This window comes from Chiloscyllium plagiosum, unplaced genomic scaffold (genome assembly GCF_037043375.1).
Source record: "Chiloscyllium plagiosum isolate Xiang-an unplaced genomic scaffold, Cpla_swu_hap1 HiC_scaffold_25, whole genome shotgun sequence".
Classification (NCBI taxonomy): Eukaryota; Metazoa; Chordata; class Chondrichthyes; order Orectolobiformes; family Hemiscylliidae; genus Chiloscyllium; species Chiloscyllium plagiosum.
The window spans coordinates 25,628,866-25,655,396 of NW_028270163.1; the positions used below are offsets into that span (position 1 = coordinate 25,628,866).

Genomic DNA, 26,531 nt, shown 5'->3' on the forward strand with positions numbered 1-26,531 from the left:
AGATTAGAGTGGTGCTGGGAAAGCACAGCAGGTCAGGCAGCATCCGAGGAGCAGGAAAATCGACGTTTCGGGCAAAAGCCCTTCATCAGGAATGAAGCCAGGGAGCCGCCGGGTGCTGCCTTACCTGCTGTGCTTTCCCAGCACCACTCTAATCTAGACTCTGATCTCCAGCATCTGTAGTCCTCATTTATGCTTAGTTGATTTTACTCAAGGTTGTCAATTCAGTAATTCAGTCTGTCACCACACCCATTCAAACTTTTGTTGGTAACTTATCTGTTACCATGCATCTGTTCTGTGTGGCACAGCATGGTTAGCACTGCTGCCTCACAACACCCGGGGCCTGGGTTCGATTCCATCTTTAGGTGACTTTCTGTGTGGTGTTTGCACAATTTCCCCATGTCTGCATGGGTTTCCTCCGTGTGCTCCAGTTTCCTCCCACAAAGATGTTCAGGTTAAGTGGATTGGCCATGGGAAATGCAGGATTACAAGGGTTGGTGGGGGGGTGGGTCAGGATTGGATGCTCTTCGGAGGGTCAGTGTGGACTCGATGAGCCAACTGGCCTGTTTCCATACTGTAGAGATTCTATGTAGATATGATGAAGACATCTTATACATGGCCTTGAATGTTAGTGACCTCCAACAATCTAGTCTACAGCAGGGTGCTTGGAATAATGTGTTTCTGGCCTAGGACAGGGACAATATCTAAAGGAAATATGGAGGTGGGAACTATATTCACTTGTTACATTTGGAGTGTTTTATTAAGTTAAGGGTGCAATATTAAATATAAGTTATGTGGTTTCCTAGTTGATGGAACTATGCAATATTTCTCTCATCTTGATTGTCAAAAGGTTTATATATTTAGATCATAAATATCAATAAATCAATTTGCAGCCATTTGGGGCTGTTTTTTATGCTGTAAAGACATCATTAACAACATGATTTATTGTCCTCACATACCACTTAATGTCAAAGTTTCAAAAAAGGAACAATTGAAACTGTGGAGTCAAGCGAGTATGTAAGGTCCCTTTTGATTTTTAGTCTTTAATTTTTGCAGCTGCATCACATTTGACTTTGTCTCATTTTTTCCTCTGCCTTCAAATTAAGGAGAAAACAAACTCAGGCTAATTCAGGAAGTAAGTTCGAGAAATTCTCTTCTGATTCCTAACAGAAACCGTGAAAGGATCCATTCAGAGACCACCAAAACCAGTGACTCATTCACTTTCTATTGTTAGGTCATGAATACTTGCTTTTGGCAAATGGGTAGTCGCTCTAAGTCTGAGCCAAAATATCAGGATGCAAGTTCTACCTGTCCCGAGATGTGTTGTAACATGTCTGATTATTTTTTAAACATTTGCGGTTTCATTCAGAATCAGTACAGTGAATCAGCAATTTATTTGTTTACAACTTGTTTGTCCAGAAAGAGAAACACCTCCGAGTTCCCTAGCTTGAATTTCTATCTACTTCAACCATTAGTAATTCTTCCATGATTTTAATGAACATACTTTCTGAACATTTATATTTTTTCAAAATTTAAAAAGGGCCAGGCTTCATGGCCGTTGTAAGTCATAACCACTAAAGAATCTTATGTCATTCCTCAGAAGCATTTCCAGGGTCCTTGTGTCACCTGCTGGGGGTGGAGGGGTGGGGGAGTTGTGTTTGACAGAATCCAGGAGAGGGAAACATGGATTGCAAGGTGACTTACTTAAATAGGGTAATGATTTTGATTCCCAATAGCAGGTTGAGAAGTACAGGTAAAGTCAGTGGCATGCTTGTGGTGTGTCGAGCATTACTCTGGGTGATACTTGTAATACACTTGCCTGTCTTGAATGCACTTTACTTAGAGAATCATAGAACCCCTACAGTGTAGAAGCCATTTGACCCAGCGAGTCCCCTCCAAAGAGCATCCCACCCGGACCCCAACCATATTCTCAGAACCCTCCATATCCCAGTCAATTTAGCCTGGCCATCTGCCTGGCCTAACCTGCTGGTCTTTGGACTGGGGGAGGAAACTGGAGTACAAAGGAAACGCACACAGACACAGTGAGAATGTGCAAATGCCACATAGTCACCTAATATGGAATCAAACCGGGGTCCCTGGCACTGTAAGGCAGCAGTGCTAACCACTGAGCCACACCATTAGAGTAAAATGTTTTCTATTTGCATCTTAATTAGAAGATTAAGTCAGCAGAGCTCAGAAACTTTATGGCACCCAGTTCATGGTTAAAAATGGTGTGCATCAATGGCTTCATGCAGTTTTGTGTGAGGTTAGTGCTTTTCCTTGTTTAACACCACTTCACAAGGAAGGCGAACAGGAGAATAGTGGTTTACGTGGAGGCTCAGCACTGGCAAGGGAGAGTCAGTGGCAGTGGCATGGGCTCAGGTGTATGTGGGTATGAAGTGAGAACAGTCTGGCATCCTGAGTGCGATGCGTGGTGTGTGGGGGGGGGGGGGGCGGGGAGGGGGGGTAGTTGTAGGAACTGTCAGTCAAGATAGGCCAAGTTGGCAGGCTATGAACCAAGTGTGGTAAATGGGATTAGTGCAGTTTGGTGTTTGCTTGTTGACATATACATGATGGGCCAAAGGGCCTACTTCAATGCTCTGTGACACTAATAATAAAATAAGGGGCCAAAAGAGCAGTGCCCTGTTGAAATGTGTGTCCACTACAGAGTGAGGCTGGCAGAGTCCTCACACAGAGTACACCTGCAACATTTGAATGATCCCCACTGAGAGTGAAGATGGACAGTGTCCTTCACAATGCAGAGAGAGCCTGCAGGTTCAGCTATGTCTCACAGAGTGGTAAATGTAACATTGGACAGGATGTAAAGATTTCATAAAGAATGAACAAAAACACAATATTTATCTTTCACAATAAGGCAAATGTTCGTGGCTCCCATGTTACTATCAATGTATGTCACACATGAAGTGTGCCAGTGCGTTTAGCTGAACTAAGCCAGTCTCAATGAATAACAATGATGTACACGAATAAAGTGAAAACAGTGCAATCTGAAATACTTAACAGGTGAAATTCAAAATTGAGAAACAACTATGCCAACTTTGTGCATGCAAAGAAATCTCATTTAAATGGGAACAGAGTTGGCAGGATAATTTTGACTGTGGTGACACACAGGCTCCCTGTTTCACCAGGAGGCTCTTTTATAACTGATCTGTAGCTGCTGCATCGGCAGCTGATGCAGGTCTGGCAGGTCAGGCAACATCCAAGGAGCAGGAGATTCGTGTTTCGGGCAAAGGCCCTTCATCAGGCTTTTGCCTGAAATGTCACTTCTCCTGCTCCTCAGATGCTGCCTGAGCTTCTGTGCTTTTCCAGCACCACACTCTCGATTCTGATCTGCGACATCTGCAGTCCTTTTGCCTGATACTAGGTCTGTCCACTGGGAAGATTTCACATGTGTTCCCTGTGCATACCTTTGGCACTGTAAATTTTAATTGTAATCACATGGGAAATGAGGATGAACATGACACACACAGCTCCAGTTCTTCCAGCAGAAATGATAAACCACTGCCCAAACTCTTCTTATTGTGAACTCGATACATACCTGGATGCTACATTCAATATGTGACTTGACCAAGGCCTTACACAAAGTAAGTAGTTTTTTTAAAAAAATTAGATTTAGTTATCATAGCAAGAATCCTAGTACTACTTATTTACCACAGCACCATAGGACTGTAAGAATCTACAGAAGTTGTGTGCATAGCCCAGACCATCATGGAACCCAACCTCCCATTCATGAATTCCATTTACACTTCTCGTTGCTACAGAAACGCTGCCAACATCATCAAAGACTCCTCCCACTCTGGTAATACTCTCTACAACCTCTTCCATCAGGCAAATGATACAGAAGCTTGAACACATACACCAGCAGGTTCAGGAACAGCTTTTCCCCTGCCATTATTAGACTGATGAATGGACTCTCTAACTTCAAATAATGTTGATCTTGCCTCACACAGGTCCTGTGCGGTGTAATCTGTATGTCTCATTCTGTCCAAGTGTCTTTCACCCGATGATCTGTGTGTCCTTGCAAACTATGATCTGCCTGTATTGCTCGCAAACAAAGCTTTTCGCTGTACTTAGGTACGCATGACAAAAAATCAAATCAAATCAAGCATTCATTATTGACATTCTTGCTTAGCGACATTAAACGTGCAACTCAATAGGGTATAAAATGTTAAGATTTGCACTCACCTCAGTACATTGAACAGCTTAATTAGCAACAGTGGAGAGGACAAACAGTGTTCACTAAAGTTTTGGGACTGAAGAGGGTGTAGGTCACATTTAAATGCAGGGAGAGCAAAATAAAGTCTGGACTCCATCCTGGGACCTTTAAGTTCTACTCTAGTTAAGTTATTCTTCAGAATTTATCTTTAGGTGTAGGTCACATGTGGCTTTTCGAAACATTGTCATGTTGCATGCAGCAAGGCAGCATTTCCTCAATAATGGATTTAGGTGGCGGCCTGGATTATGTGCTCAAGTCTGTGGGACTGGAGGAAAAACTGTTGCTGGGTTTTGATCACTTCATCTAATTGGAGTGGCTGCAGTTGGAGAAGGTGTTATAAAAACAAACTATTTTGTCCTCTTGAACCTCCCAACTTTGTGCTGCCTTATAATGTGTTATAATATATCTGAACATGTTACTTAATAGTGGGTCAATCCAGAGTTAGCTGGCTGTTACCTATATCTCAGTGAGCTGGCCTTTGTGGAATTTGTGACAGGGTCTCTACACTTGGATGGAATGTTAATATCAGTGTTACAATGCTATAGAGAGAAACCCCAAGGAATTTCTGTGCCATGTTTTGCCATCACCAGAAAGATAGGTGGGAAATTAAGATGTGAAGAAGACGCAAGGGGACTACAAAATGTGGATAAGTCAGGTAAATGGGCAAAGATCTGACAAAAGGAGTATAATGTGGGAGCATGTGAACATTTTGGCAGGAAGCATTAAAAAAAAGGCCTATTGCCTAAATGAAGAGCAATTAAAGGTCTCTGAGATGCAGAGGTCTCTGGGTGTCCTATTGAATGAATTGGTAAAGGCTGGTGTGCAGATGCAGCATGTAATTAAGAAAGGTAATAAAATGCTATCACATTATGAGGGGTGTTAAAGACAGAATCAAGGAAATTGTGCTTCAGTTTTACAGGGCATTGTGGGCTATTGGACTATTGTGTGTGCACTGTTGGTCTCCTTATTAAAGGAAAGAGGGTATAAATGCACCGGAAGCAGTTCAGAGACATTTGCTAAACTGCTTAAAACAGAAATAAAGCATCTTTTTCCTTATAGAGGGACACATGTCTTTGGAACTCTTCTTCAAAAGGCAGTGGAAGCAGAGTCCTTGAATATTTTTACAACAAAGGTTGATGCCTCTTGTTTATAGAACATACAACATAGAACATTACAGTGCAGTACAGGCTCTTTGGCCCTTGATATTGCACCGACCTGTGAAACCAATCTGAAGCCCATCTAACCTACACTATTCCATTTTCGTTCATATGACTGTCCAACATTTAAATGCCCTTAAAGTTGGCGAGTCTACTATTGTTGCGGACAGTGCATTCCATGCCCCTAGTACTCTCTGAGTAAAGACACTACCTCTGACATCTGTCCTATATCTATCATCCTTCAATTTAAACCTATGCCCCCTCATACTAGCCATCACCATCTGAGGAAAAAGGCTCTCACTGTCCACCCTATCTAACCCTCTGATTATCTTATTTAAGTCATTTAGTATCTCAATTAAGTCACCTCTCAACCTTCTTCACTCCAATGAAAACAGCCTCAAGTCCCTCAGCCTTTCCTCATCAGACCTTCCCTCCATAACAGGCAACACCCTAGTAAATTGCCTCTGAACCATTTCCAAAGCTTCCACATCCTTCCTATAATGCGGTGACCAGAACTGTATGTAATATTCCAAGTGTGGCCACACCAGAGTTTTGTGCAGCTGCAGCATGACCTCATGGTTCCGAAACTCAGTCCTTCTATTAATAAAAGCTAACATACCATATGCCTTCTTAACAACCCTATGAACCTGGGTGGCAAATTTCAGGAATCTATGTACATGGACACTGAGATCTCTCTACTCATTTACCCTACCAAGAATCTTGCCATTAGTCAAGTACTCTGCATTCCTGTTGCTCCTTCCAAAGTGAATCACCTCACACTTTTCAGCAAAAGTTTAGCAAAGGGGTGAAAGGTTAAAGGATGAAAGGTGGGACTGTGGAGTTTACATTACAGCCAGATCAGCCATTAAAGGGAGGAAGAGGATCAAGAGGGTGAGTGGCCAACGTCTGCTTCTAATTCATAAGTAAAAAGGCAATAAGTTCCTTCTTAACCTTACAACACCAATTTGTTTTAACTTTCATAACTCTCATATTCTTTGGCTTGCACAGATGATGCTTTAAAGGGGATGGGTTCATTATCTCTCATGCTTTTCTGGCTAAATTAACATATTCAACGCTGCATAACATGACATTGTCCAAAACTCTGCTCAGCATTTCCTTTGTCACACATAGATTCTATGAGTTCACTTATTGCCATGATCAGTATGTTTTGTGTATTTCAATTGAATAATAATTCAAATTCAGCAGGAAGATTTTGTCAGTTTAAAACTAAAAAGGTTTCTTTATCTCTTGCACTTACCTCAATCTCAGTGAAATGTCTCACACACTCATTTTTACATGCATGCCTCTCACACAAGAACTAAATACTGGAAAATATAATGTACTGTTGAATTATAATTACCTGTTCCTGGAAAACTGTTGTGATATAGCGGTAGTGCCCCTACCTCTGGGCCAGGAGGCCTGGGTTTAAGACCAACTTACTCCAGGTGTGTGTCATAGTATACCTGAACAGGTGGAATAAAATAACATGTTATCAATCTCTGATTTACAAGAGGAACTGATGGCCTAGCGGTATTATTGCTGGACTGTTAATCCTGAGACCCAAATAAATGTTCTAGAGACCTGAGTTCAAATCCCGTGACAGCAAATGGTGGAATTGAATTCAATAACAGCCTTGAAGTAAGAGTCCACTGATGGCCATGAATACTTTGCTGAGTGTCATAAAAACCCATCTGGTTCACTATAATGCACTTTAGGGAAGGAAATCTACCATTTTTCCCTGGTCTGGCCTACATGTGACTCTAGACCCACAGCAATGTGGTTGACTCTCAATTGCCCTCTGGGCAACTAGGAATGTGCAATAAATGCTGGCCTAGCCAATGACACACTCATCTCGTGAATGAATAAAAAAGAAATCATTAATCTCCTGTATAGCAGGTGTATAGTTTCCTGAATGGGTTTGTGCTTTTACAGTTGAAGTGAGGGTCTGTAAAGCAAATGGTTCATGGTAAGGTTTCTTGTAGTTGAATTCCACGAGTCTGATTCTCAGGTGAATTTGAAACGAACATTTTGAGGAAAACTCAGTTGGAGTCGCCTACTTTCACATTTAATTGCTTTGGCTTTAATTACTTGTAGTGAATCCGTGTTCTGGCTTTCTGACCAATGGAAATATTTGTTCAGTGGCTTTGTTGGAACCTTTATGCAGATCAGTAAAATATTGTTCCCTTACCATATGATTTTTCATAAGTTCCAAGTCTTTTCTAAATAAGGGAAGTGTTCATGCTGATTTCACAACCTATGTTGTATTTAATACCTTTTAAGATTTCCCAGTCAAGTTTGGATTGGGAAAAATATCCTGATACAGCATCATACAATGATACTGGCCATATCTTGTCACCTTCCACAAACTGAATTTTGATCTTCGCTTTTGTTCAGCCTGAAGCAGGAAGACGTAGTCTACAAATTCTCTTATCCTTTGTGTTGGCTCATTTCTCAAATAAAGAGAAATGCAAATTCCCCGAATGATTCTAACTATCCAGATTTAAGTAAGTATTCACCTGAAACTGTCAGTAGCACAAATGCCAAAGCAGCAGCCACTTCAATAGCTTACTTGTGTCCAGTTTTTTAAAATCATTGACAATAGGATCTTAATATGGAGCTTCACCTTATTACCTCATTGCTCACTTACATTCATTGGCTCTCAATCACCCATGCTGTTTTTTCTAACATTCTCTCCTTTGGGTTTATACCCTTTCATCACCTTGACATTTTCTATCTTTCTAATCTTTCACAGCCAAGAATCCAGTTTTCCTGCAATACTCGTACTTTGCACATATTTTTCAGCTTTCTCAATCCTAAACTCTGGAAATCCCTCCCTAAACTTGCCTAGCTCTCTCCTTTGAGCTGTTCCTTAAATTCTACTAGTTTAGCTAAGTTTTAGTCCAATTGTTCTATTAGCTACTTTGGTTTGGTATCAATCTTCATCTTATTTTGCTTTTGTGAAACATCCAAGGATATGTTCCTAACTGTTAGCTATGATGTAAATCCTAATTGTTGTCTTCTGCATACTTTTGCTTGGTTATATGCTGGTTTTGCTTGGAAATGACTGGGTCACTGTACAGCTATCTAAATTTACAAATATTCCATAGAATCCGTACAGTGTGGAAACAGGCCCTTAGGCCCAGCAAGCCCACACCGACCCTCAGAAGATTATGCCACCCAGACCCCTATTCCCCTATTACTCCACATGTGCTCCTGACTAATGCACCTAACCGACACATCCCTGAAGACTATGGGCAATTTAGCATGGTCAATTCACCTAACCTGCACATCTTTGGATTGTGGGAGGCAACTGGAGCACCTGGAGGAAACCCACACAGACACGGGGAGAATGTGCAAACTCCACACAGACAGTCGCCTGAGGCTGGAATTGAAGGCAGGTCCCTGGCACTGTAAGACAGCAGTGCTAACCACTGAGCCATTGTGTCGCCCCCCCAACTAGGTTTTAGGTTTCTTCCCACATTCTTCTAAAAGCTTTTGAAGTATACACCTTATCCATAAATATAATATGTATGAAGTCATTTGGCATGTTTCACTGATGGCATTTGGAGAACTATTTAATTCATCCCAACAATCAAATGTTTTATTAATTAGAGCCACTGCAATGGTTTCTATTCCCATTCACACCCAGGTGTTGAAACAACTCAGTGAGATGATTCAGAAAAACCAAATAACTGAGGATGCTGGAAATCAGAAACAAAAGCAGAAATTGTTGGGAAAACTCTGGCAGCACCTGTGCAGAGAAAGCAGAATTAACATTTTGGTTCAGTGACTGTTCAATGAAATGATTCAATCAATTAAACCTTAAGGGTGCCAGGAACCAAGGTTTGATTCCAGCCTTGGGCGACTGTCTGTGTGGAGTTGTATATTCTTCCCGTGTCTGCAAGGCTTTCCTCTGTGCGCTCCGATTTTCTCCCACAGTCCAAAAATGTGCAGGATAAATGGATTGGCCATGCTAAATTGCCCATTGTGACCAGGATGTGCAGCTCAGGTGAATTAGCCATGGGAATTACAGGGTAAGGTGGAGAGTCTGGGTGTGATACTGTTCAGGAGGTGGGGGGGGGGGGGGGGGGGGCAGTGTAGATTTGATGGGCTGAATGGCCTGTTTCCATATTGTAGGGATTCTATATAGGGATTTTAGTTTGGAATGGGTAATTAGTGGTAAGGATCACAGGTTTCACCATGGCATGATGTCAAGATGATTGTGGAAGGGCTAGGAGTAGCTCCAGTTGGTCCAGAGGGCCATTTTTTCACATGACTTCATCAACACTATTGCTGGTAAAACAGTTCAGAGAGTATTCAGCACATGGCAAGCAGCTCTATTCTAAAGTGGTAATTGGGATCCTTTGGAAAATTTGTGATCATGAATTGCATAGTAAAAGGACTCTAATTACTTAAAGCTGTGGTATTGGGCCAACAATCAAGGTGGACATTTGCCCAGATATTTCAATTTTGAAATTTTTTTCAAATTTGATCCAGCCAACTTACTTCTAGGTATCATCTCTGCTGGAGTTCCTATAGCCAACTTGTCCAGGAATTCAGCAACAAAGGAAATCCTGTTGGAGACCACATCCCCTTTTGGAGCAGTCTACTGTGTTCTCTATATTAAATATCTAGTAGCACAGCCAGCCACTTTGATAACTCCAGGAAGAGGCTAGCTATCTTAGATAAGTGTGGGGTTAGAGTGCCAGGTGGGTGAGGGAATGTTGGTTGTGTACCAGATAAACATGGTGAATAGGATGTCAAGGTGCCAGGTAATTGAATGAAGGATTATGGTAGTTTGGAGGCATTGTCCATTCTAACACATGGGTGGGATGTGTGGGTAGACAGTTTTTTGGGGAAGGGGTCAGGTCAGTGGGGAGGGGTTGAGTGTTACCAGGCCCAGAGTGCGTGAGGTGGGGAATGTCGTGTCAAGGTCCGGTTGGGGACGAGTGCACGGGTCTTGGTTGGGTGGAGGTGGTGATGACTGGGTGGATAGATGTCAGGTCTATAAAGGTCAATTGGGCTTGGGGTGGGTGAATTGCTTGCAGGAGATCTAACAAGGGTCTAGGTGTTAACAGCTGGGAGGATATAGATGGAAAGGAGGGTCATTTTTGAGTTGAAAGATCGATTTAATGGTTACATGGGCGGCACGGTGGCACAGTGGTTAGCACTGCTGCCTCACAGCGCCAGAGACCCGGGTTCAATTCCCGCCTCAGGCGACTGACTGTGTGGAGTTTGCACGTTCTCCCCGTGTCTGCGTGGGTTTCCTCCGGGTGCTCCGGTTTCCTCCCACAGTCCAAAGATGTGCAGGGTCAGGTGAATTGGCCATACTAAATTGCCCGTAGTGTTAGGTAAGGGGTAAATGTAGGGGATGGGTGGGTTTCGCTTCGGCGGGTCGGTGTGGACTTGTTGGGCCGAAGGGCCTGTTTCCACACTGTAATCTAATCTAAAAAATCTAAAAATAACTATTAATCTTAAATGAAACTGAATGTTATGAAGTGCCTGACAGTAAAGGGTTTTTACAGCAATTTCCAGTTGCAGTGGCACTACCCTTTGGTATTTTCAATCGGACACTAAAGGCTGACAACTAGACAACTGCCCTTCTGAGGCAGGGAAACAGTTGGGGATTAAAGAATATACGCTGTGATGTTAAAAATTCAGAGAATGTGGCAACACACTCTGCCTACCTCTCACAAAATGTCTCCTGAGCCAGCTGAGGGTCATTCTTTCCTGTCGTTTAATCAGTTCCTTTATCCACTGCCAGGGTTTACTCTGAATCCCCACAGCTTTGAGTTTAATGAATGGGTTTTTTGGTGTGAAATTTTCTCAAGAGCAGTTTGGAAGTTGAGATTTGCACATTCCATTCAAATTGTCTCTTCCTAAATTAGGTTAAAGGTTAAGAAATGTGCTCAGGCAGTGTGGTCTCTTTGTCTCTAATGGTTGATATTTTATACTGAATAGAAGCGAGTCTTATCTGTAGTTATCACCTTCATCCCCTCCCCCACTCACCCATTGTACTCTATGCTACTTTCTCCCCACCCCCAACCTCCTCTAGCTTATCTCTCCTCGCTTCAGGCTCACTGCCTTTATTCCTGATGAAGGGCTTTTGCCCGAAACATTGATTTCACTGCTCCTTGGATGCTGCCTGAACTGCTGTGCTCTTCCAGCACCACTAATCCAGAATGTAGTTATTAATGCCTGCCCTGCCACATTTATTAAAAATGCATTAGCTAGTTTCCAATCATTGGTACTTCCCAGTGTCCGCTGACTTCCTCAAATGTTTAGCAGTTTTTCACAAAACTGTTCCCCCAGCTATTTCAGCACTTCAAGATAAATATCAGATAACGTATTTCCTTCAAGAATTCCTCAATTTCAAAGGAATATGGGTGACTCTCCTCTTTCAGTCTAAATGCTTGTGAAGTTAGCTACTTAATTTCTCCATAATTACCAACCTGTTCATGAGATCTCAGTCTGAGCTTATCCTTTCACATGGATGTGAGAAACAAAAGCTCACTCACTTTAATCATTTCAGTCCGAGACTAATTTCTGATTCAGCCATTTATTTGTACATCTATAGATGGGTGCTTTGTCTAATTACCAGGTAAGGTAATGACAAAATGCACACTATATCCCAAAAAACCCTTGTAATTTATACAGTTTTTTTCCCATATGTTTTCCTTATTCCATTGTCTGTTCCCTGCTTCGCTTACGTCACTCATTTCCTTAAGACTGATCCCACAACTTCTGTTTATCCTGTCTTGTCCGTGACAAACTCTTATCTCTGACTCCCATAAGGGTGTTTGACGTCAGTCGATTGTAGATTATTGATTAGGCATATCTTTTCTTCTATCAGCATCTATTTCCATCCAGAGGCCACTTTGACCTCTTTGATTAGGGTTTGTTCCTGTGTCCCCGTCTAAGGGGGAAACAGATGCTTTCCTGTTTGCCCATATATCCACCATTGTTCTGTATTCACGTCTCATGCTAACATATCCTTTCTTTTTGCTGAATATGTATTTTCTCATTCCTGTTCTGTATTAGAATTTATACTTGCAGAAATAACATTAATTCATTTATATCCCACAATTACCCCTTTTTCTTTTCATTACTATCTGTTATCTTCTGCATTTTTGTCTCCTTTTTTTTTAACATTGTTCCCAAAATTCGCAAGCATCATTTCAGAGATTTCATCCAACGTAGTCTCACTCATCTCCTTATTATTTAGTTGATAAAGTTCCTCTGTCTGATTCCCCTCAGGGGGATTCGTTTCACCAAGGCTGTTTCAATCAGCCTCTGGGTGAGCCCTCGTATACAGGGTATGACACAACAGCCAATGGCCACCAATACCCCGACTACTACTATCAGGGAAGTAAGGATAAAAACCACCACCCCTTTCTCTGCTAAAATCATATCAAGGGCTATTCTGTTTTCCCATGCCATCCTACTTGTCGCATCAAGCTGTTCTGATATTCCTTTAACCGCCTCTCTCGCTGTTGATTATAAAAAATGTAATTTATCCAGTCTACATTTTTATTAATTGTTACCCACCAAAAGAGAGCTGACTCAAAGCCTGCTGCAATCTGGTTACGAGCTTTGAATTCAGGCATTCCCCTAGGGACTCCTCCCGAATCAAGATAAATCCTGTCATCAAAAGAAGTATCTAACAGTAATCTCTTACCCCTTCCCTTTTTCCCTACTATCTTTTCCTTCTCAAATGCCAAGGTAAATGGAATTGCCAATTATACAATTGCGCATATCCCTTTCCAATCCGGAGGTAGGGTGGGTCTCAATATTTTTCCTCCACAGTACCACCACAGATCCGCTCAGGGAACCTTTAATGCTGAGTAGTTCCCTCCCTTCTCCGTTTCGGTAACATTCTTAATCTCTGTACATAATTTCAGCTCCCCCAAATGTCTCGACCGACTCGTACCTCGCCTGTGCACACATGACGTGTGATTTCCAACTGCGGCGGAAAATGTGGGGGGAACTTTTGCATCTTTCTCCTCCAAGGGAAGGAACATCAGAGATAGGGAGGTACAATTCCTATCATTCCATGCAGTCTCATCCTGATAGGGCTATCATACATTTCATGCCCTTCCTGTCTCGCTTCCACCCGAGCGGAAAGGGAACCACCTGGGCCACTGGCCTACCGGAGGCACATGCATAGCAATTGCTTTTGTTCAGACTTTTTACAGTATACTTTACCCATTCAACCCAGGCATTTGCATCCCCGTACCCAGTCTCTATCTCGATGGTCTGTTTCAAATCCTTTACCTCTATAATTTTTACTACTGTAGGATCATTGGGAGGGGTGAAAGGTTGTATCTCATTACCCAGTAATTCTACCCATTTTCCCTGTCCTATGCTAATTTGAAAACAACAGCCCACAAACTCCTTCCCATTTGCTTTCATTTCAATCCCAAATGTTTCATTTAATTGTACCTCATAAGTGCCACCTCCCAAAACTGCTTCGTGCCATGTGGTTTTTCTTATCGTTAAATATATGGGGTTACACTTTTTATCGGGACAATCGGTGCTGGTCGAAAGGGGGCCCGGTGTATTGTGACAAGACCATTATACCAGGTACCATCCCCGAGGCCATCCCCATAGGACTTAAGATGTATCTCTGAGTTGCGGTATTGTCTCTGATTAGCTACATTCCCACAATTTACTAAGCTACATATATCAGTGTCTATTACTTGTGGATTATCAGATTCAGGAACCATTAATAATACATATGAAAATGATATGTGACAAAATCCCAATACCAAGAGGGCTAACATCATAACTCTAAGCATTCCCAGTATTCTGATCATTATGCTAAAACACAAAAAGGCTTAATATACAATCTTACAGAAATAATCCCGCGCTCGCGTCGCCACTGTATAGTCAATTACTCAAAGTCTCTTTAGTCTGAGTTTCAGCGGGTCTTGCGTTGATTCGGCTGTCCAGACTTCTTCCTCAACTGGAGGGTCCACTAGCCCTTTGATCCGAGTATAATGAGTCCAGCCTTTTTCCGCCGTCCTTATTGCCGTTTCGGTAGTCAAAAAAGCCTGATACGGCCCTTCCCAGTCTGGCTGCAGCTTAGTCTCTGTCCATGATTTTATTAAGACTCAATCTCCTGGCCGGATGGGATGAACAGCAAATTCAAGGGGCGGAGTCTGTGACAATAGACCCTGTTTTCTGAGGAAAGATAAAGAGGAGGACAAGCCCAGTATATACTTCTTTAAAAACAAATCTTTAGTTTCAGGAATTGGCAATTCTCCCTGCGTTCCCAAATAAGGTAATTCAAATAAAATTTCATAGGGGGATAGTCCCAAATCTTTCCTCCGCCAAGGGACAAGCCCAAAAGGCATCCTTTAAATTTATCACACTAAACCATCTGTAATCATGAGGGATCTTACTTAATAACGTGTAGGGGTTTGGCACCACTGGGTGCCTGACCTGTACTATTCGATTTAATGTTCTCAAATCCTGCACCAATCGATTCCATCAGATTTCCGCACTGGTAGAATTGGGGTATTATAAGGAGCCATACATGGCTCCAACAAACCATCTCTAATCAGTCCCTCAATTACTGGCTGCCGTCCTCGTTTACCTTCTATGGAAATAGGATATTGTCGTTCACAGATAACGTCTCCTTTTCGTTTTAAATTTATTGTAAGGGGAGGGATCTGTAGTTTTCCACGATTCCCTTCTCTAGCCCATACAATAGGGTCTATCTTTCTCTCTGCATCCTCTGTCAACATCGCCAGTTGTACAACTAATTCTTTTTCCTGAATTCCAATCTCCAGTCCTAAAAGGATAATTAGGTCTCTCCCCAGTAAGTTACTTCCTATATCAGGGATATACAGCAGTTCCCCTGTAACCCTTCCTTTAGGACCTTCTATCATCATAGGTTCAAATACTGGAACAGTAAATCCTTCCCCTCTTACCCCTGAAACAAAGAAACAATAATTGACCGTGTTAACATTTCTACTTTCTTTGGTTTAAAATTTAGCGATGACCGTGCTGCCCCCGTATCTACTAGGAAGACTACCTCCTCCCTACACGGTCCCACCTTCAAGTTTATCCAGGGTTTCTGGTGGGCCCCCGAGGGCAGGAACCCCTGACACCCCTATTCTTCATCATAATTCATAAGCGGAATTGCCTTTTCTTCCCTTTGTAGTTCAGGACACTCCCGCTTAAAATGCCCTATCTTTCCATAATAATAGCATCCTGCCTGTAGCGACTTCCATCTCTGCCCCTGTCGCTCAAACCCTCTATCAAATGTTCCCCCTTGTCCTCTCCCTCTTCCTCTTCCTCTCTGTCCGACATGCTGCCTCCCGCCGCTCCGGTTGCCCACTATCAGTTCCATTCTCCTCTTAATTACCTCATCCACCGTAGCTACCATCATTTTCGCCTTCTGTTTTTGTCTCTCATTCTCCCTCTTTACAAACAATTTCTGTGCCTCTCTCAACAATTCATCTAATGGTTTTTCACTCCATCCTTCTATCTTCTGTACCTTTCTCTGTATGTCTGGCCATGCTCTTGTCACAAAATGTACTTTCAAAAGACCCTGTGCCACTGGGTCCTCAGGGTTCATTCCAGAGTAGTTCCGCATTGAGTCCCTTAATCTTTGCAAGAAAGCTGAGGGAGTCTCATCTTTCTCCTGTCTAATTTCAAAGGCTTTAATCAAATTCTGTGACTTCGGAACTGCCTCTCTTATTCCTTTTAGAATCAGGTCTTTCAATTCCTTCATTTCTTCTCTATGCTCCGGGTTTTGGTTTTCCCACTGGGGGTCTCTGAGGGGAAACTTCACCTCTCCCTGTCCAGCATCCCCATCTCCAATCGGGTGTTCCCTGTCCCATATTTTAATGGCAGTTCCTCGTATAAGTCCCCTCTCCTCCCCAGTAAATAGTATATTCAAAATAGACATTAATTCAGCCCAGGTATATAGACTGGGCCCCAAAAATTGATCAATTTGTTCAGACAACCCCACCGGATCCTCAACCAGGACCTCCATTTCCTTTTTAAATGTTCTGACCTCCCCACTGGTGAGGGGGGCACTTACAAACCCAATCTCTTTGTCCCCTATGGGTACCTCCCAAAGGGGATAAGTCGTTACGTTTTTCCCCTTTTTCTTTTTTTAAAGAAATATTGCAATATTTCTAGCTCCCCATAACTTCAAACACCAATTCATCAATTCATGCTTGACTAACCTTCAAAGCCTGTTCCTAACTTATAAATATATTTATATATATATTTACATTCATTTCTTTAGTATTTAATAGTTAAAATGCAAAATGCATACAGTTCCCAATTTTGCAATTCACTGTAATTACCCAGTTTTAGTCCTTTAATTTAGATCCAGAATTAGTTTTCTTAAATAGTCCTGGCCAATCATTGCTCAATTACAATACTATAAGTCGTAAAATAATCAGAGCTTGCCTTAAAAGAATTTGTCTACTCAAGTTTTTTTAAAAAACAACTTCTAATGCATGAACAATGGCTGAATCCAAGGTCACAGATATTAATCATAGAATTTTGCTTTTACTACAATCTAATGTTGAACTGAAACTTCAACTGTCCTCCATAAATCGCTGTTATGTAAAGATAAAAGAGATTAGTTAGAAACTGATAGTAAGGCAGTCATGATCTGTAAAAAGAACAGGAGTTATCATTCCTTTTTTTTTCTTCATAATCACAATAGAATCCTTAACCTTAAAAGAAATCATGTTAAGTTTCCATAACAAAATCAGATTCAAAACAGTCCTGGAACACAAGCTCCAGGGTATAAAACACAAACATTCAATCACCAACAAACAAATGTTCACTCAAACCGAATCACAAAGGGTTAAACTTCCTACCAGCTGTACAGCTCTTTACATTCTCTCTCTCTCTCTCTCTCTCTCTCTCTCTCTCTCTCGCACATGGACATATAAACTCAGATATTCACAAACCCAATCTTCGTCCGATCTGTACTTTGGCCAGAAGACAGCGGGACGAAGAATGGAGTCCTTAGTCCATACAAAGCAACAATATTTAATCATCTTTCTCCCTTGTACAAGTATTATTTTGCCAATTTCCACAACATCCTGCCCAAAGGACTTTCCGGAGGAATGTTGTAAGGGACCCCGCCTCCATTTCCATTGCCGTGTCCTTACTTTGTTTCCCCAGAGGCTTTTTCCTTACCCAAAGCGCAAGCCATATTGAGTTCCTTCGTTAGTCCCTTATTAACTACTAAAACTCAATCCCGGCCACCAAGGCAATACTTAAAAGTCAATTTTCTTACCTTGGTCTGTGCACAGAGTTGCCTGGCCCCTTTTGTCACCGTATTTTCTATCGAGCTCCTATCACTGTCTGATTCAGATGTCTCTCTTATAGGATTCACACCAGTCACCCAAGGGAGCAGACCAAACCGGGACACGAGACCGCTCCTCAATGGGGAACGGGACGCGTCTTCCCAGTGTCCAAGGCCAGCCACTCCCCCCGGTGATGGAAGAAAATCCCGGACGAGCCCCCAATTGTGAGAAACAAAAGCTCACTCACTTTAATAATTTCAGTCCGAGACTAATTTCTGATTCAGCCATTTATTTGTACACCTATAGATGGGTGCTTTGTCTAATTACCAGGTAAGGTAATGACAAAATGCACACTATATCCCAAAAAACCCTTGTAATTTATACAGTTTTTTTCCCATATGTTTTCCTTATTCCATTGTCTGTTCCCTGCTTCGCTTACGTCACTCATTTCCTTAAGACTGATCCCACAACTTCTGTTTATCCTGTCTTGTCCGTGACAAACTCTTATCTCTGACTCCCATAAGGGTGTTTGACGTCAGTCTATTGTAGATTATTGATTAGGCATATCTTTTCTTCTATCAGCATCTATTTCCATCCAGAGGCCACTTTGACCTCTTTGATTAGGGTTTGTTCCTGTGTCCCCGTCTAAGGGGGAAACAGATGCTTTCCTGTTTGCCCATATATCCACCATTGTTCTGTATTCACGTCTCATGCTAACATATCCTTTCTTTTTGCTGAATATGTATTTTCTCATTCCTGTTCTGTATCAGAATTTATACTTGCAGAAATAACATTAATTCATTTATATCCCACATGGACTACCAGTTTATTGATAATCTACCATGTTTGAGCATGGGATTCACTTTCTTCGCTAAACCACATTCCTCCTACACTATGAGCCTTCTTTAAGTTGGTTGATATGCCTTACAAGACAGTTTGTAAAATGCTGAGGTCCAGCACATCCTTGTAAAAGTTGAAGTTGAGCCCCTTCCAGAACTAAAGTTACTGCAGGGGTATGCAACAGATATTGACAAATCTTAGCCTTTATATCTGTAGTTGTAAGTAGGAGTTGTGTGATCATGTTGTGTCCAAATGGGTATACCTGGATTTGGATATAGCACAATATAATCTGTTTGGACTTATTCACTACCCAAACTGATAGCATTTTGAAATATTGCCACTTTCACATCGCAGAGCAATCTTGAACACAATGTCTAGTTTGGCTAGCCTTCTGAAAGACTGATTGACAAAATGAAATCATAGATTCATACAGCATGGAAATAGGCCCTAGAGCCCAACTCGTCCGTGCTGACCAGTTTCCAAATCTGAACTGGTCCCGTTTGCCTGCATGAAGTCCATATCCCTCTAAATCTTACCTATTCACGTACCTGTCTGAAAGCCTTTTAAATGTTGTAATTGTACACACCTCTACCACTTCCTCTGACAGCTCAATCTATATATGCACCATCCTCTTTCTTAAAAAAATGCTCCTCAGTTCCCTTTTAAATCTCCCTGTCACCTCAAACATATGTCCTCTAGTTTTGGACTCTTCTATCTTGGCTATTCATCTTTTCTATGACCCTCATGATTTTACAAACTTCTATAAGATCATTCCTCAGCCCCCTAATCTCCAGGGAAAAAGTCCCAGCTTCTCCTCATAACTCATAAACCTTCCAGTCTCAATAATATACTTGTAAATCTTTTTTGTATCCTTTCCAGTTTAATAACGTCCTTCCAGTAGCAGCGTGACCAGATTTGTACGCAGTATTCCAAATGTGGCCTCACCAATGTTTTGAACAGCCATAACATGATTTCCCAGCACATCTACTCAGTGCTCCGAGGTGTGAAATATTAGCAAATAGATTAATATGATACATTTGAAACACATGGTCCCAATGGTATTTCTGGCATCTCATCTTCCACCTATGGAGCAGATGACTACATCAATCATGCTCTTTCTTCATTTAAATGTTGCCTATTGTCTTCTGGGAAAGATCATCACGCGAGACCTCAGTTGGGTAGATGAGGTGTTGCACTTTACTTTGCATACATTCCAGCCTTCCTGAAGTCTGACAATGAGTTGATATCAGCAGTGTGAATATTAGAGCCACTTCATAGAACAGCCATGAATTTAAATATCACTTTGGTAGGTTTCTCAAGTCTGTATGTAGGGCATGGTCAGTCTTGTTCTCGCATAATGCAGGCAATACCATTTGGGACAGCATTGGAAGCAATTTGATTCGAGTAGACTTCAGCATCTCTGACATTGTCTTTAATGGCAATGTTTGAATTTAAGTCCATGATCTTCATATGGCAAGTGCATAACCAAGAGGCAGAGCTGTATTCTACAGCAGGTTAGAGTAGGATCACTGTTAGTGTGAAATTTCAGCAAGTTTCAAAACAAGGTAATCCTGTTTTATACTTCTTGGCCATGAAATGAAGTCGATGGGTAGTTCCCTTTTCTCAGTATTTTGGGTGGGAACATGAGTCATGGAAGTTTGAAATGAGATCTCAATGATGCATATAATTGACTATTCACTAAACCACAGACAAATTAAATGTAAAATTAAATAATTAGAGATATGTAATACATTTCGTATTGATAGTCTTCTGTTCATACCTGGTGAGATAGTAGTATTGTTACTGAACTTGAGACCAAAGCTAATATTCTGGGTTTTAATTTCAATTCAATTAATGAATATGGAGTATTAAAGTTTGTCTCACCAATAGTAATCAACTTTCACTGACTTGTAAACGTGCATTTGATTCACTAACACCTTTCAGAAAGCTTTCCAAACACACTCAGTCTGCCTCACAAACACCTCCAGATCCCTGACAGCATTGGTAATGCATGACCAAAGTACCTCAAACAAGTGAACATGGTTCAAGGGAAATTAGGGATAGATAACAAATATTGGCCTTACCATTGACAGTACATTCCATGAAAGGGACAGGTGGTGGTGAAAATTCCAAAAACACCTGAGATCAGTGATTTTAACAGAAATGGAGTAAAGATTTGGCATCCAATGTTCCCCATGGGGGCTGGTCAGTCATTTACATGCATTAGTGAAGCTGTGTGCCTCAAATATTAGCAGCAATGTTGTCAAGGTTTGGGTTGGGACAGCCAACTGGACTAAACTTGTCTTAGGAAACCCGATGGCTAGGGAAGTTAGAAATAAAATATTTTATTCCTACCTGCAAGCCAAGAGGAGCAAAGAAGCTTGCCCACTGCCTGCCACCACAGTTTCAATTCACCAACAAACTAATCTACTCTCAAATTACCCTCTCAAGCCTAAATTGTCAAAAGAAGTAGCTCACTAGAAGCTTCTCAGAGATAATTAGAAATGAGCAATAAATGCTGGTCTTGCCAGCAACATGTACATCTCAAAAATGAATTTGAAAAGAAACATTTATCTCTTCATCTTGCCATAAATATGGGGACAATCCAATTGTTCAGGTACGGACAGAATTTCCACTTCCTGTTTACAAAGGCATGCAAACACACGACAAAGTCTGTTTAAACTGTCAATATGCTTTATTCTTAAATCTGTTATCAAGATGTATATTCTACAGTGTTCCTTAGCTATACAAACATATACAGTTTAGTGTGCAATCCAGTACCGTAAAGACAGTGCAATCCATTTCTGAAAGTTTTGTGTAACCGCCCTATGAGGGAAATGAAATAAACTGCTATCGCACTTTCTGAAGCTGTTAGTATACAGTGGCAGTCACTGAGGAAAACAAAAATAACTCGCAATAGAAATACAATTATTGCACATTTTACATCACTTCAAACTGACAAGCAAATTGTTGCTATCATATTTGGTTTATAAACATAAGACCAGTTTGGTCAATTTAAAAGAAGTTAAATTCCTATGCCACAGTCAGGAATTTCCACCATGAATGTGCTCGGATCGCAACAATCGCCCACAAACTTATTGTACTCATCTTGCAGAAGTTGGCTACTTTTCAAGCAGGCTTCGGACTCCATCCAAAATAGTCCAGCTGAATATTGTTTGTAAACGACTGGTGGATCAAAATTCATTTTTAAAATATAAACATCAGCAGTTCATAGGTTCTAGAGTATCCATTTGCCACAATATGCAGATAATTGTAAACTCTAATTAAACAAGTCACAGAGCCACTTAGGGAATCTTTCTGCAGATACTCTGTGCATATAGAATGTAGTTGAAACTTTATTGCTGGATCAGCACAGCAGGTCAGGCAGCATCCAGGGAACAGGAGATTCGACGTTTCGGGCACAGGCCCTTCAGAAGGGCCTGTGCCCGAAACGTCGAATCTCCTGTTCCCTGGATGCTGCCTGACCTGCTGTGCTGTTCCAGCAATAAAGTTTCAACTTTGATCTCCAGCATCTGCAGACCTCACTTTCTCCCCGCATATAGAATGTATTCTTGTTTATTTCCTATATACAAGAATACTCTGTTCCCATGTCTTAAATCACAGTTTTCTTAAAACTGAGAGCAAGCATAACTTTTTAGAATTTTAAATATAAAGAAATTGAAACAATTGTGACCCATCATCAGTAACAGTGACACCAGTAAACAGTATCAAATCAATAAAGAACGTTATAGTATTATACCGGTCAATATTATTGGCCCATCACAATTGAATCCTGGTAAATAATTATGCAAACAATTTGAACTCAAATCACCATTTCAATGGTATGAGTTTCTAGCTTCAGAAGAACTGTTCATTGATATTCAATTCATTATTTTTGAATTTACAATTAAAATACTCAATTGTATAAATTAATTAGGGTTTCAATTGAAACGAAGAGTATCTTTGGTAGTCTGTTTTGCTCTTAATGTGCATACAAATGAATAAATTGGAAAACACAGGTTATTTGGTGAAAAAAATCACATTCAGTTGTGCGTAAGAAAACTTCTGGAAATTAAAAGAAACCAAGGAAGACAAGAAAGAAGCTGCCAATTGACACCTATTAAAGGTCTTTGCCAGGAGTTTCTACTCTTTAGATCCAAAGGAGTTACAAGTTGATACTCAACCTGTTTGACCCGATTTATGAAGACAGCTTCCATGGCCATTAAGTCCTGGATTGAAACTTGAACCCAAAGCTTCAGAGGTAGATTCATTATGCCATCCCAGAAGATTATACATTTTTGAAGTACAATGTAAAATAACCAAATCAAACCAACTTAACCCAAACTAAAAGGCACTGTAACAATAAAATCAAATATCCAAAACAAACTTAAATTTTAAATTAAAGCTTGGTTTTCAGTAGAGATAATGCACTCTAGCCCCCATGGAGTGCTATTGGCACTGGGTATTCCCCCTCTATGGACACCTAAGCATGGATGCAAACATGAAAGAGGGGCAGGAGAATGTGAGAACTGCAGATGCTGGAGATCTGAGCTGAAAATGTGTTGCTGGAAAAGCACAGCAGGTCAGGCAGCATCAAAGGAGCAGGAGAAATCGACATTTCGGGCATGAGCCCTTCTTCAGGAACCTGAAGAAGGGCTCATGAAAGAGGGGCAGTCATTGAACTCTGTAAAACCCACTGCCTGAACCTGTTAATGGCCACGTATGCCAGGCCCAAGACCAGATCCATGAGAAGGTTCTCTGATCTGCCCATTCCCCTCCACTAGTGACCAAAGGAGTGCAGAGCTGAAGTGCAACCAAAAATTAAGAAGCAGCCTTCAGCAAAAATGAAAGAAGATCTGTAATTTTGTGTAATCCACATAGATGTGGAACATGTACACCTCAAGGCCAGAGAAAACGCAAGTGGCTTGAGAGTCCATGAAAAATCTGGGTGACCGCCTGCTTATGACAATTGTGTTCAACACACCTCACACCAAACCTCCAATGAGCAGGAGTTTCTATGTTCATCCTGTGAACACAATCAGCCACGTTTTTTTTTAAAAAGGTGTCACAGGATGAATTATTGCGTTTAATGGGAAAGGAATCAAGAGAATGGAATTCTGCACCAGACATTTATTTACTTTATGTTAACTTCTTTATGTTAACATTAGGAAGCTGCTAAATTTACAACAATTTATCAAATAGAATATTTATGAATACACAGTGTTAGATTCTCCTTAACGTGCATTCTTTATAAAGCATGAAAAGATACTCTATAATGGAGATTTATTTTTTTAACTTTGTTTGAATTCAAGTTTTGTATTTTCTTTTAGTTCCTTTTCTGACCATCCCAGTTTCACATGTCATTCCTTAATCAAAAAGGCCAGGCTACTATTCCAGGCATCTCATGGAGCTATCATACACCACAAGTTACAATAGATCAGTAAAGATTAGCACTGATTTATTATCCCCTCTGTAAAGGCTTGCATTTTCTGCAGAGTGCACTGCCTACATTATGAGTTGTAACCAGATTATTCATCTTATGATTTTTCACGGAATTTCATGGAGTATACAATATAAAACAGACCGTTTGGTTTAAACAGTCCACGTTTACCATTATGTTCGACTTCAGCCTTCTCCCATTCTTCCAGATCTGATGCTGTTAGAATTAACACTCATCGTTTCTCCCTGATTTATTTATCTAGCTTCCTCTTAGATGAACCTTTACTATTTGCCTCAACCATTCTCCCTGATAGTGAATATTTTGTTCTCAGTGCTGTAAAGAGGGTTCTTCTGAATTATCTGTTTGATACCTTGATAAATATCTTAGATTGTTGGTCTCAGGTTTTGCTCTTCTGCACATGTGAAACTCGAAAGCTCTCTATCTACACCAACATTAAAATATACATGATTTACAAGATTGTTGTTTAGTTATGCCCTCAGCCTTCATTTTTCAGAACAAGCTAATCATCCTTTCCTCATAGGTACAACTTTGTATTTCTGATATCATCTTTACAAATCTATTTTACAGCTTCCTGAGTGTTTCTCCATCCTTTTGACAATATGTTGACCAAAATTGTGTACAGTACAAACTCAATTATCCAAATGAAACGGGCAGGAGTATTTTGTTCAGATAACTGATCCTTCGGATAACTGATCTGATTGTAAACAAGGGGTAATTTGAGTGCCAGTTATCATACATGTCTCGGTTATCCAGCAATGCATGCCATAATGTCGTTTAACTAATAACCGAATGCTGAGTTGCCTAACGACATTTTTATGGGACCTTGAGATCCTGTTCAGATAATCCGAAATTCAGATAACTGATGTTCGGATAATCGAGGTTGGACTGTATACTAGTCCAAGTGGAGGTCTACTCTTGATACAAGGTTAATGGATCTTCTCTATATTTCAATTCTATCCCTCTATAAATTAATTCTTCATTTGCCTTTTTTCCGTGATCTTGTTAAACCGTGCCAATTCTTTTCATGAGTTTGATATTTGTGCTCCCAATTCCCTTGTTTCTTTACCTACTTAGGTTCTTGTTTGCCAAGTGTATGATTTACTTTATTTTTGTACTAAAATGGAATATCTTACACACTTGTACTATAATTAATTTTCCACTCCACCTCTTCTTTTCTCGAACTTTTCTAAATATATTTTATACTGCATTGCTTACAGATCTTATATTTTTCACCATGTTTCAATAATCCCAATTACATTGATTTCTTTATAATATATTATTGCCTCTTGTTTCTCTGTTTCATATGGATGCAGCATAAAATGGTATAGAGAAGTTTAACTCAGCACCTGTCACTTTAATTTAACCTTCTGCCCTATAACATTTTACTTACTGACTATGTATGTCCTCATTTAGTTTAATCTATGCCATGCTCTCCTTTCCTTTTTCATTTATATTTATGCTTCCGACAGTTCTTATAGGTTCCTCCCCCACCCCACCACTTACCAGAGTAAAGATTAGATTACAATTTTTTTTAGATTAGATTAATTACATTACATTACAGTGTGGAAACAGGCCCTTCGGCCCAACAAGTCCACACCGACCCGCCGAAGCGCAACCCACCTATACCCCTACATTTACCCCTATACCTAACACTACGAGCAATTTAGCATGGCCAATTCACCTGACCTGCACATCTTTGGACTGTGGGAGGAAACCGGAGCACCCGTAGGAAACCCACGCAGACACGGGGAGAACGTGCAAACTCCACACAGTCAGTCGCCTGTCGCCTGAGTAAATACTTTTGTGAAGTATTTACAAAAAAACTTTGGCCTTTATGTTGATTTGCAGTTAATTATCTTTTAGTCCATTGAAAGGTTTTGATTATTATTTTCTCCCTTAGACTTCAAATTCCTACTTAAACTAAATTCTCTGATTTCCAGTCCACCCTCTTAACATTGTGATGGAAGTTCATTCTGTGCTACAATGCATCGGGCACAACAGACTGATAGGAACTTACATTTGCACCATTTGAATTCATAAGTTAAGACCAAAAATAGCTCCTGCTAAATTGAGAACATGAACTTCCATGATCTGAAATGGTTCAAAAAAAAAAAATAGCTACCAGTTGCCTTAGAATCAGAATTTTCCTTCCCTGGCAATTTTGTTAGCAATGGCTACACATCAACTTATGTGGCACTGTCTGTCCCATTTAGATCACAATTTACAACACATTTGCTGTGTCATCTGAGGAATTTTGTGAGCGTCAAGGTAAAATTAGATTTACATAACAGTAAATCTATCAGTGCCAACACATTGCAATCAAGTCCTTTGTTTTGGCGCAACAATATTTTCAGCCAGTAGTGAAATAGGGACAATGTATTGTCATCTGCAGCTCCTATGGCACAGCTCCACTAAAGGTAATGATTGGAAGACAGAGGAGTGAGTAGAACTTTGATAGCTGCTGCTGCATCTGAAAAGTAGTATGTTTCTTCAACTTCTGAGGCAGACTGTTTTCAGGCTTGTAACACACAGACACCTCACACCTATAGAAGACAAAT

General features: G+C 40.8%; 1 protein-coding gene across 3 annotated transcripts in view; it reads right to left on the bottom strand.

Moving 5' to 3' along the window:
* Positions 1-21,990: 21,990 nt before the first annotated feature.
* Positions 21,991-26,531, bottom strand: part of pik3r5 (phosphoinositide-3-kinase, regulatory subunit 5) — a 96,969-nt gene continuing 92,428 nt past the window's right edge. For all 3 annotated transcript variants that reach the window (XM_088000527.1, XM_043714587.2, XM_043714588.2), the window contains one exon: positions 21,991-26,516. In XM_088000527.1, the coding sequence (XP_087856653.1) occupies positions 26,369-26,516 (148 nt within the window). In that variant the 3' untranslated portion in view covers positions 21,991-26,368. The remainder of the gene's footprint in view (positions 26,517-26,531) is intronic.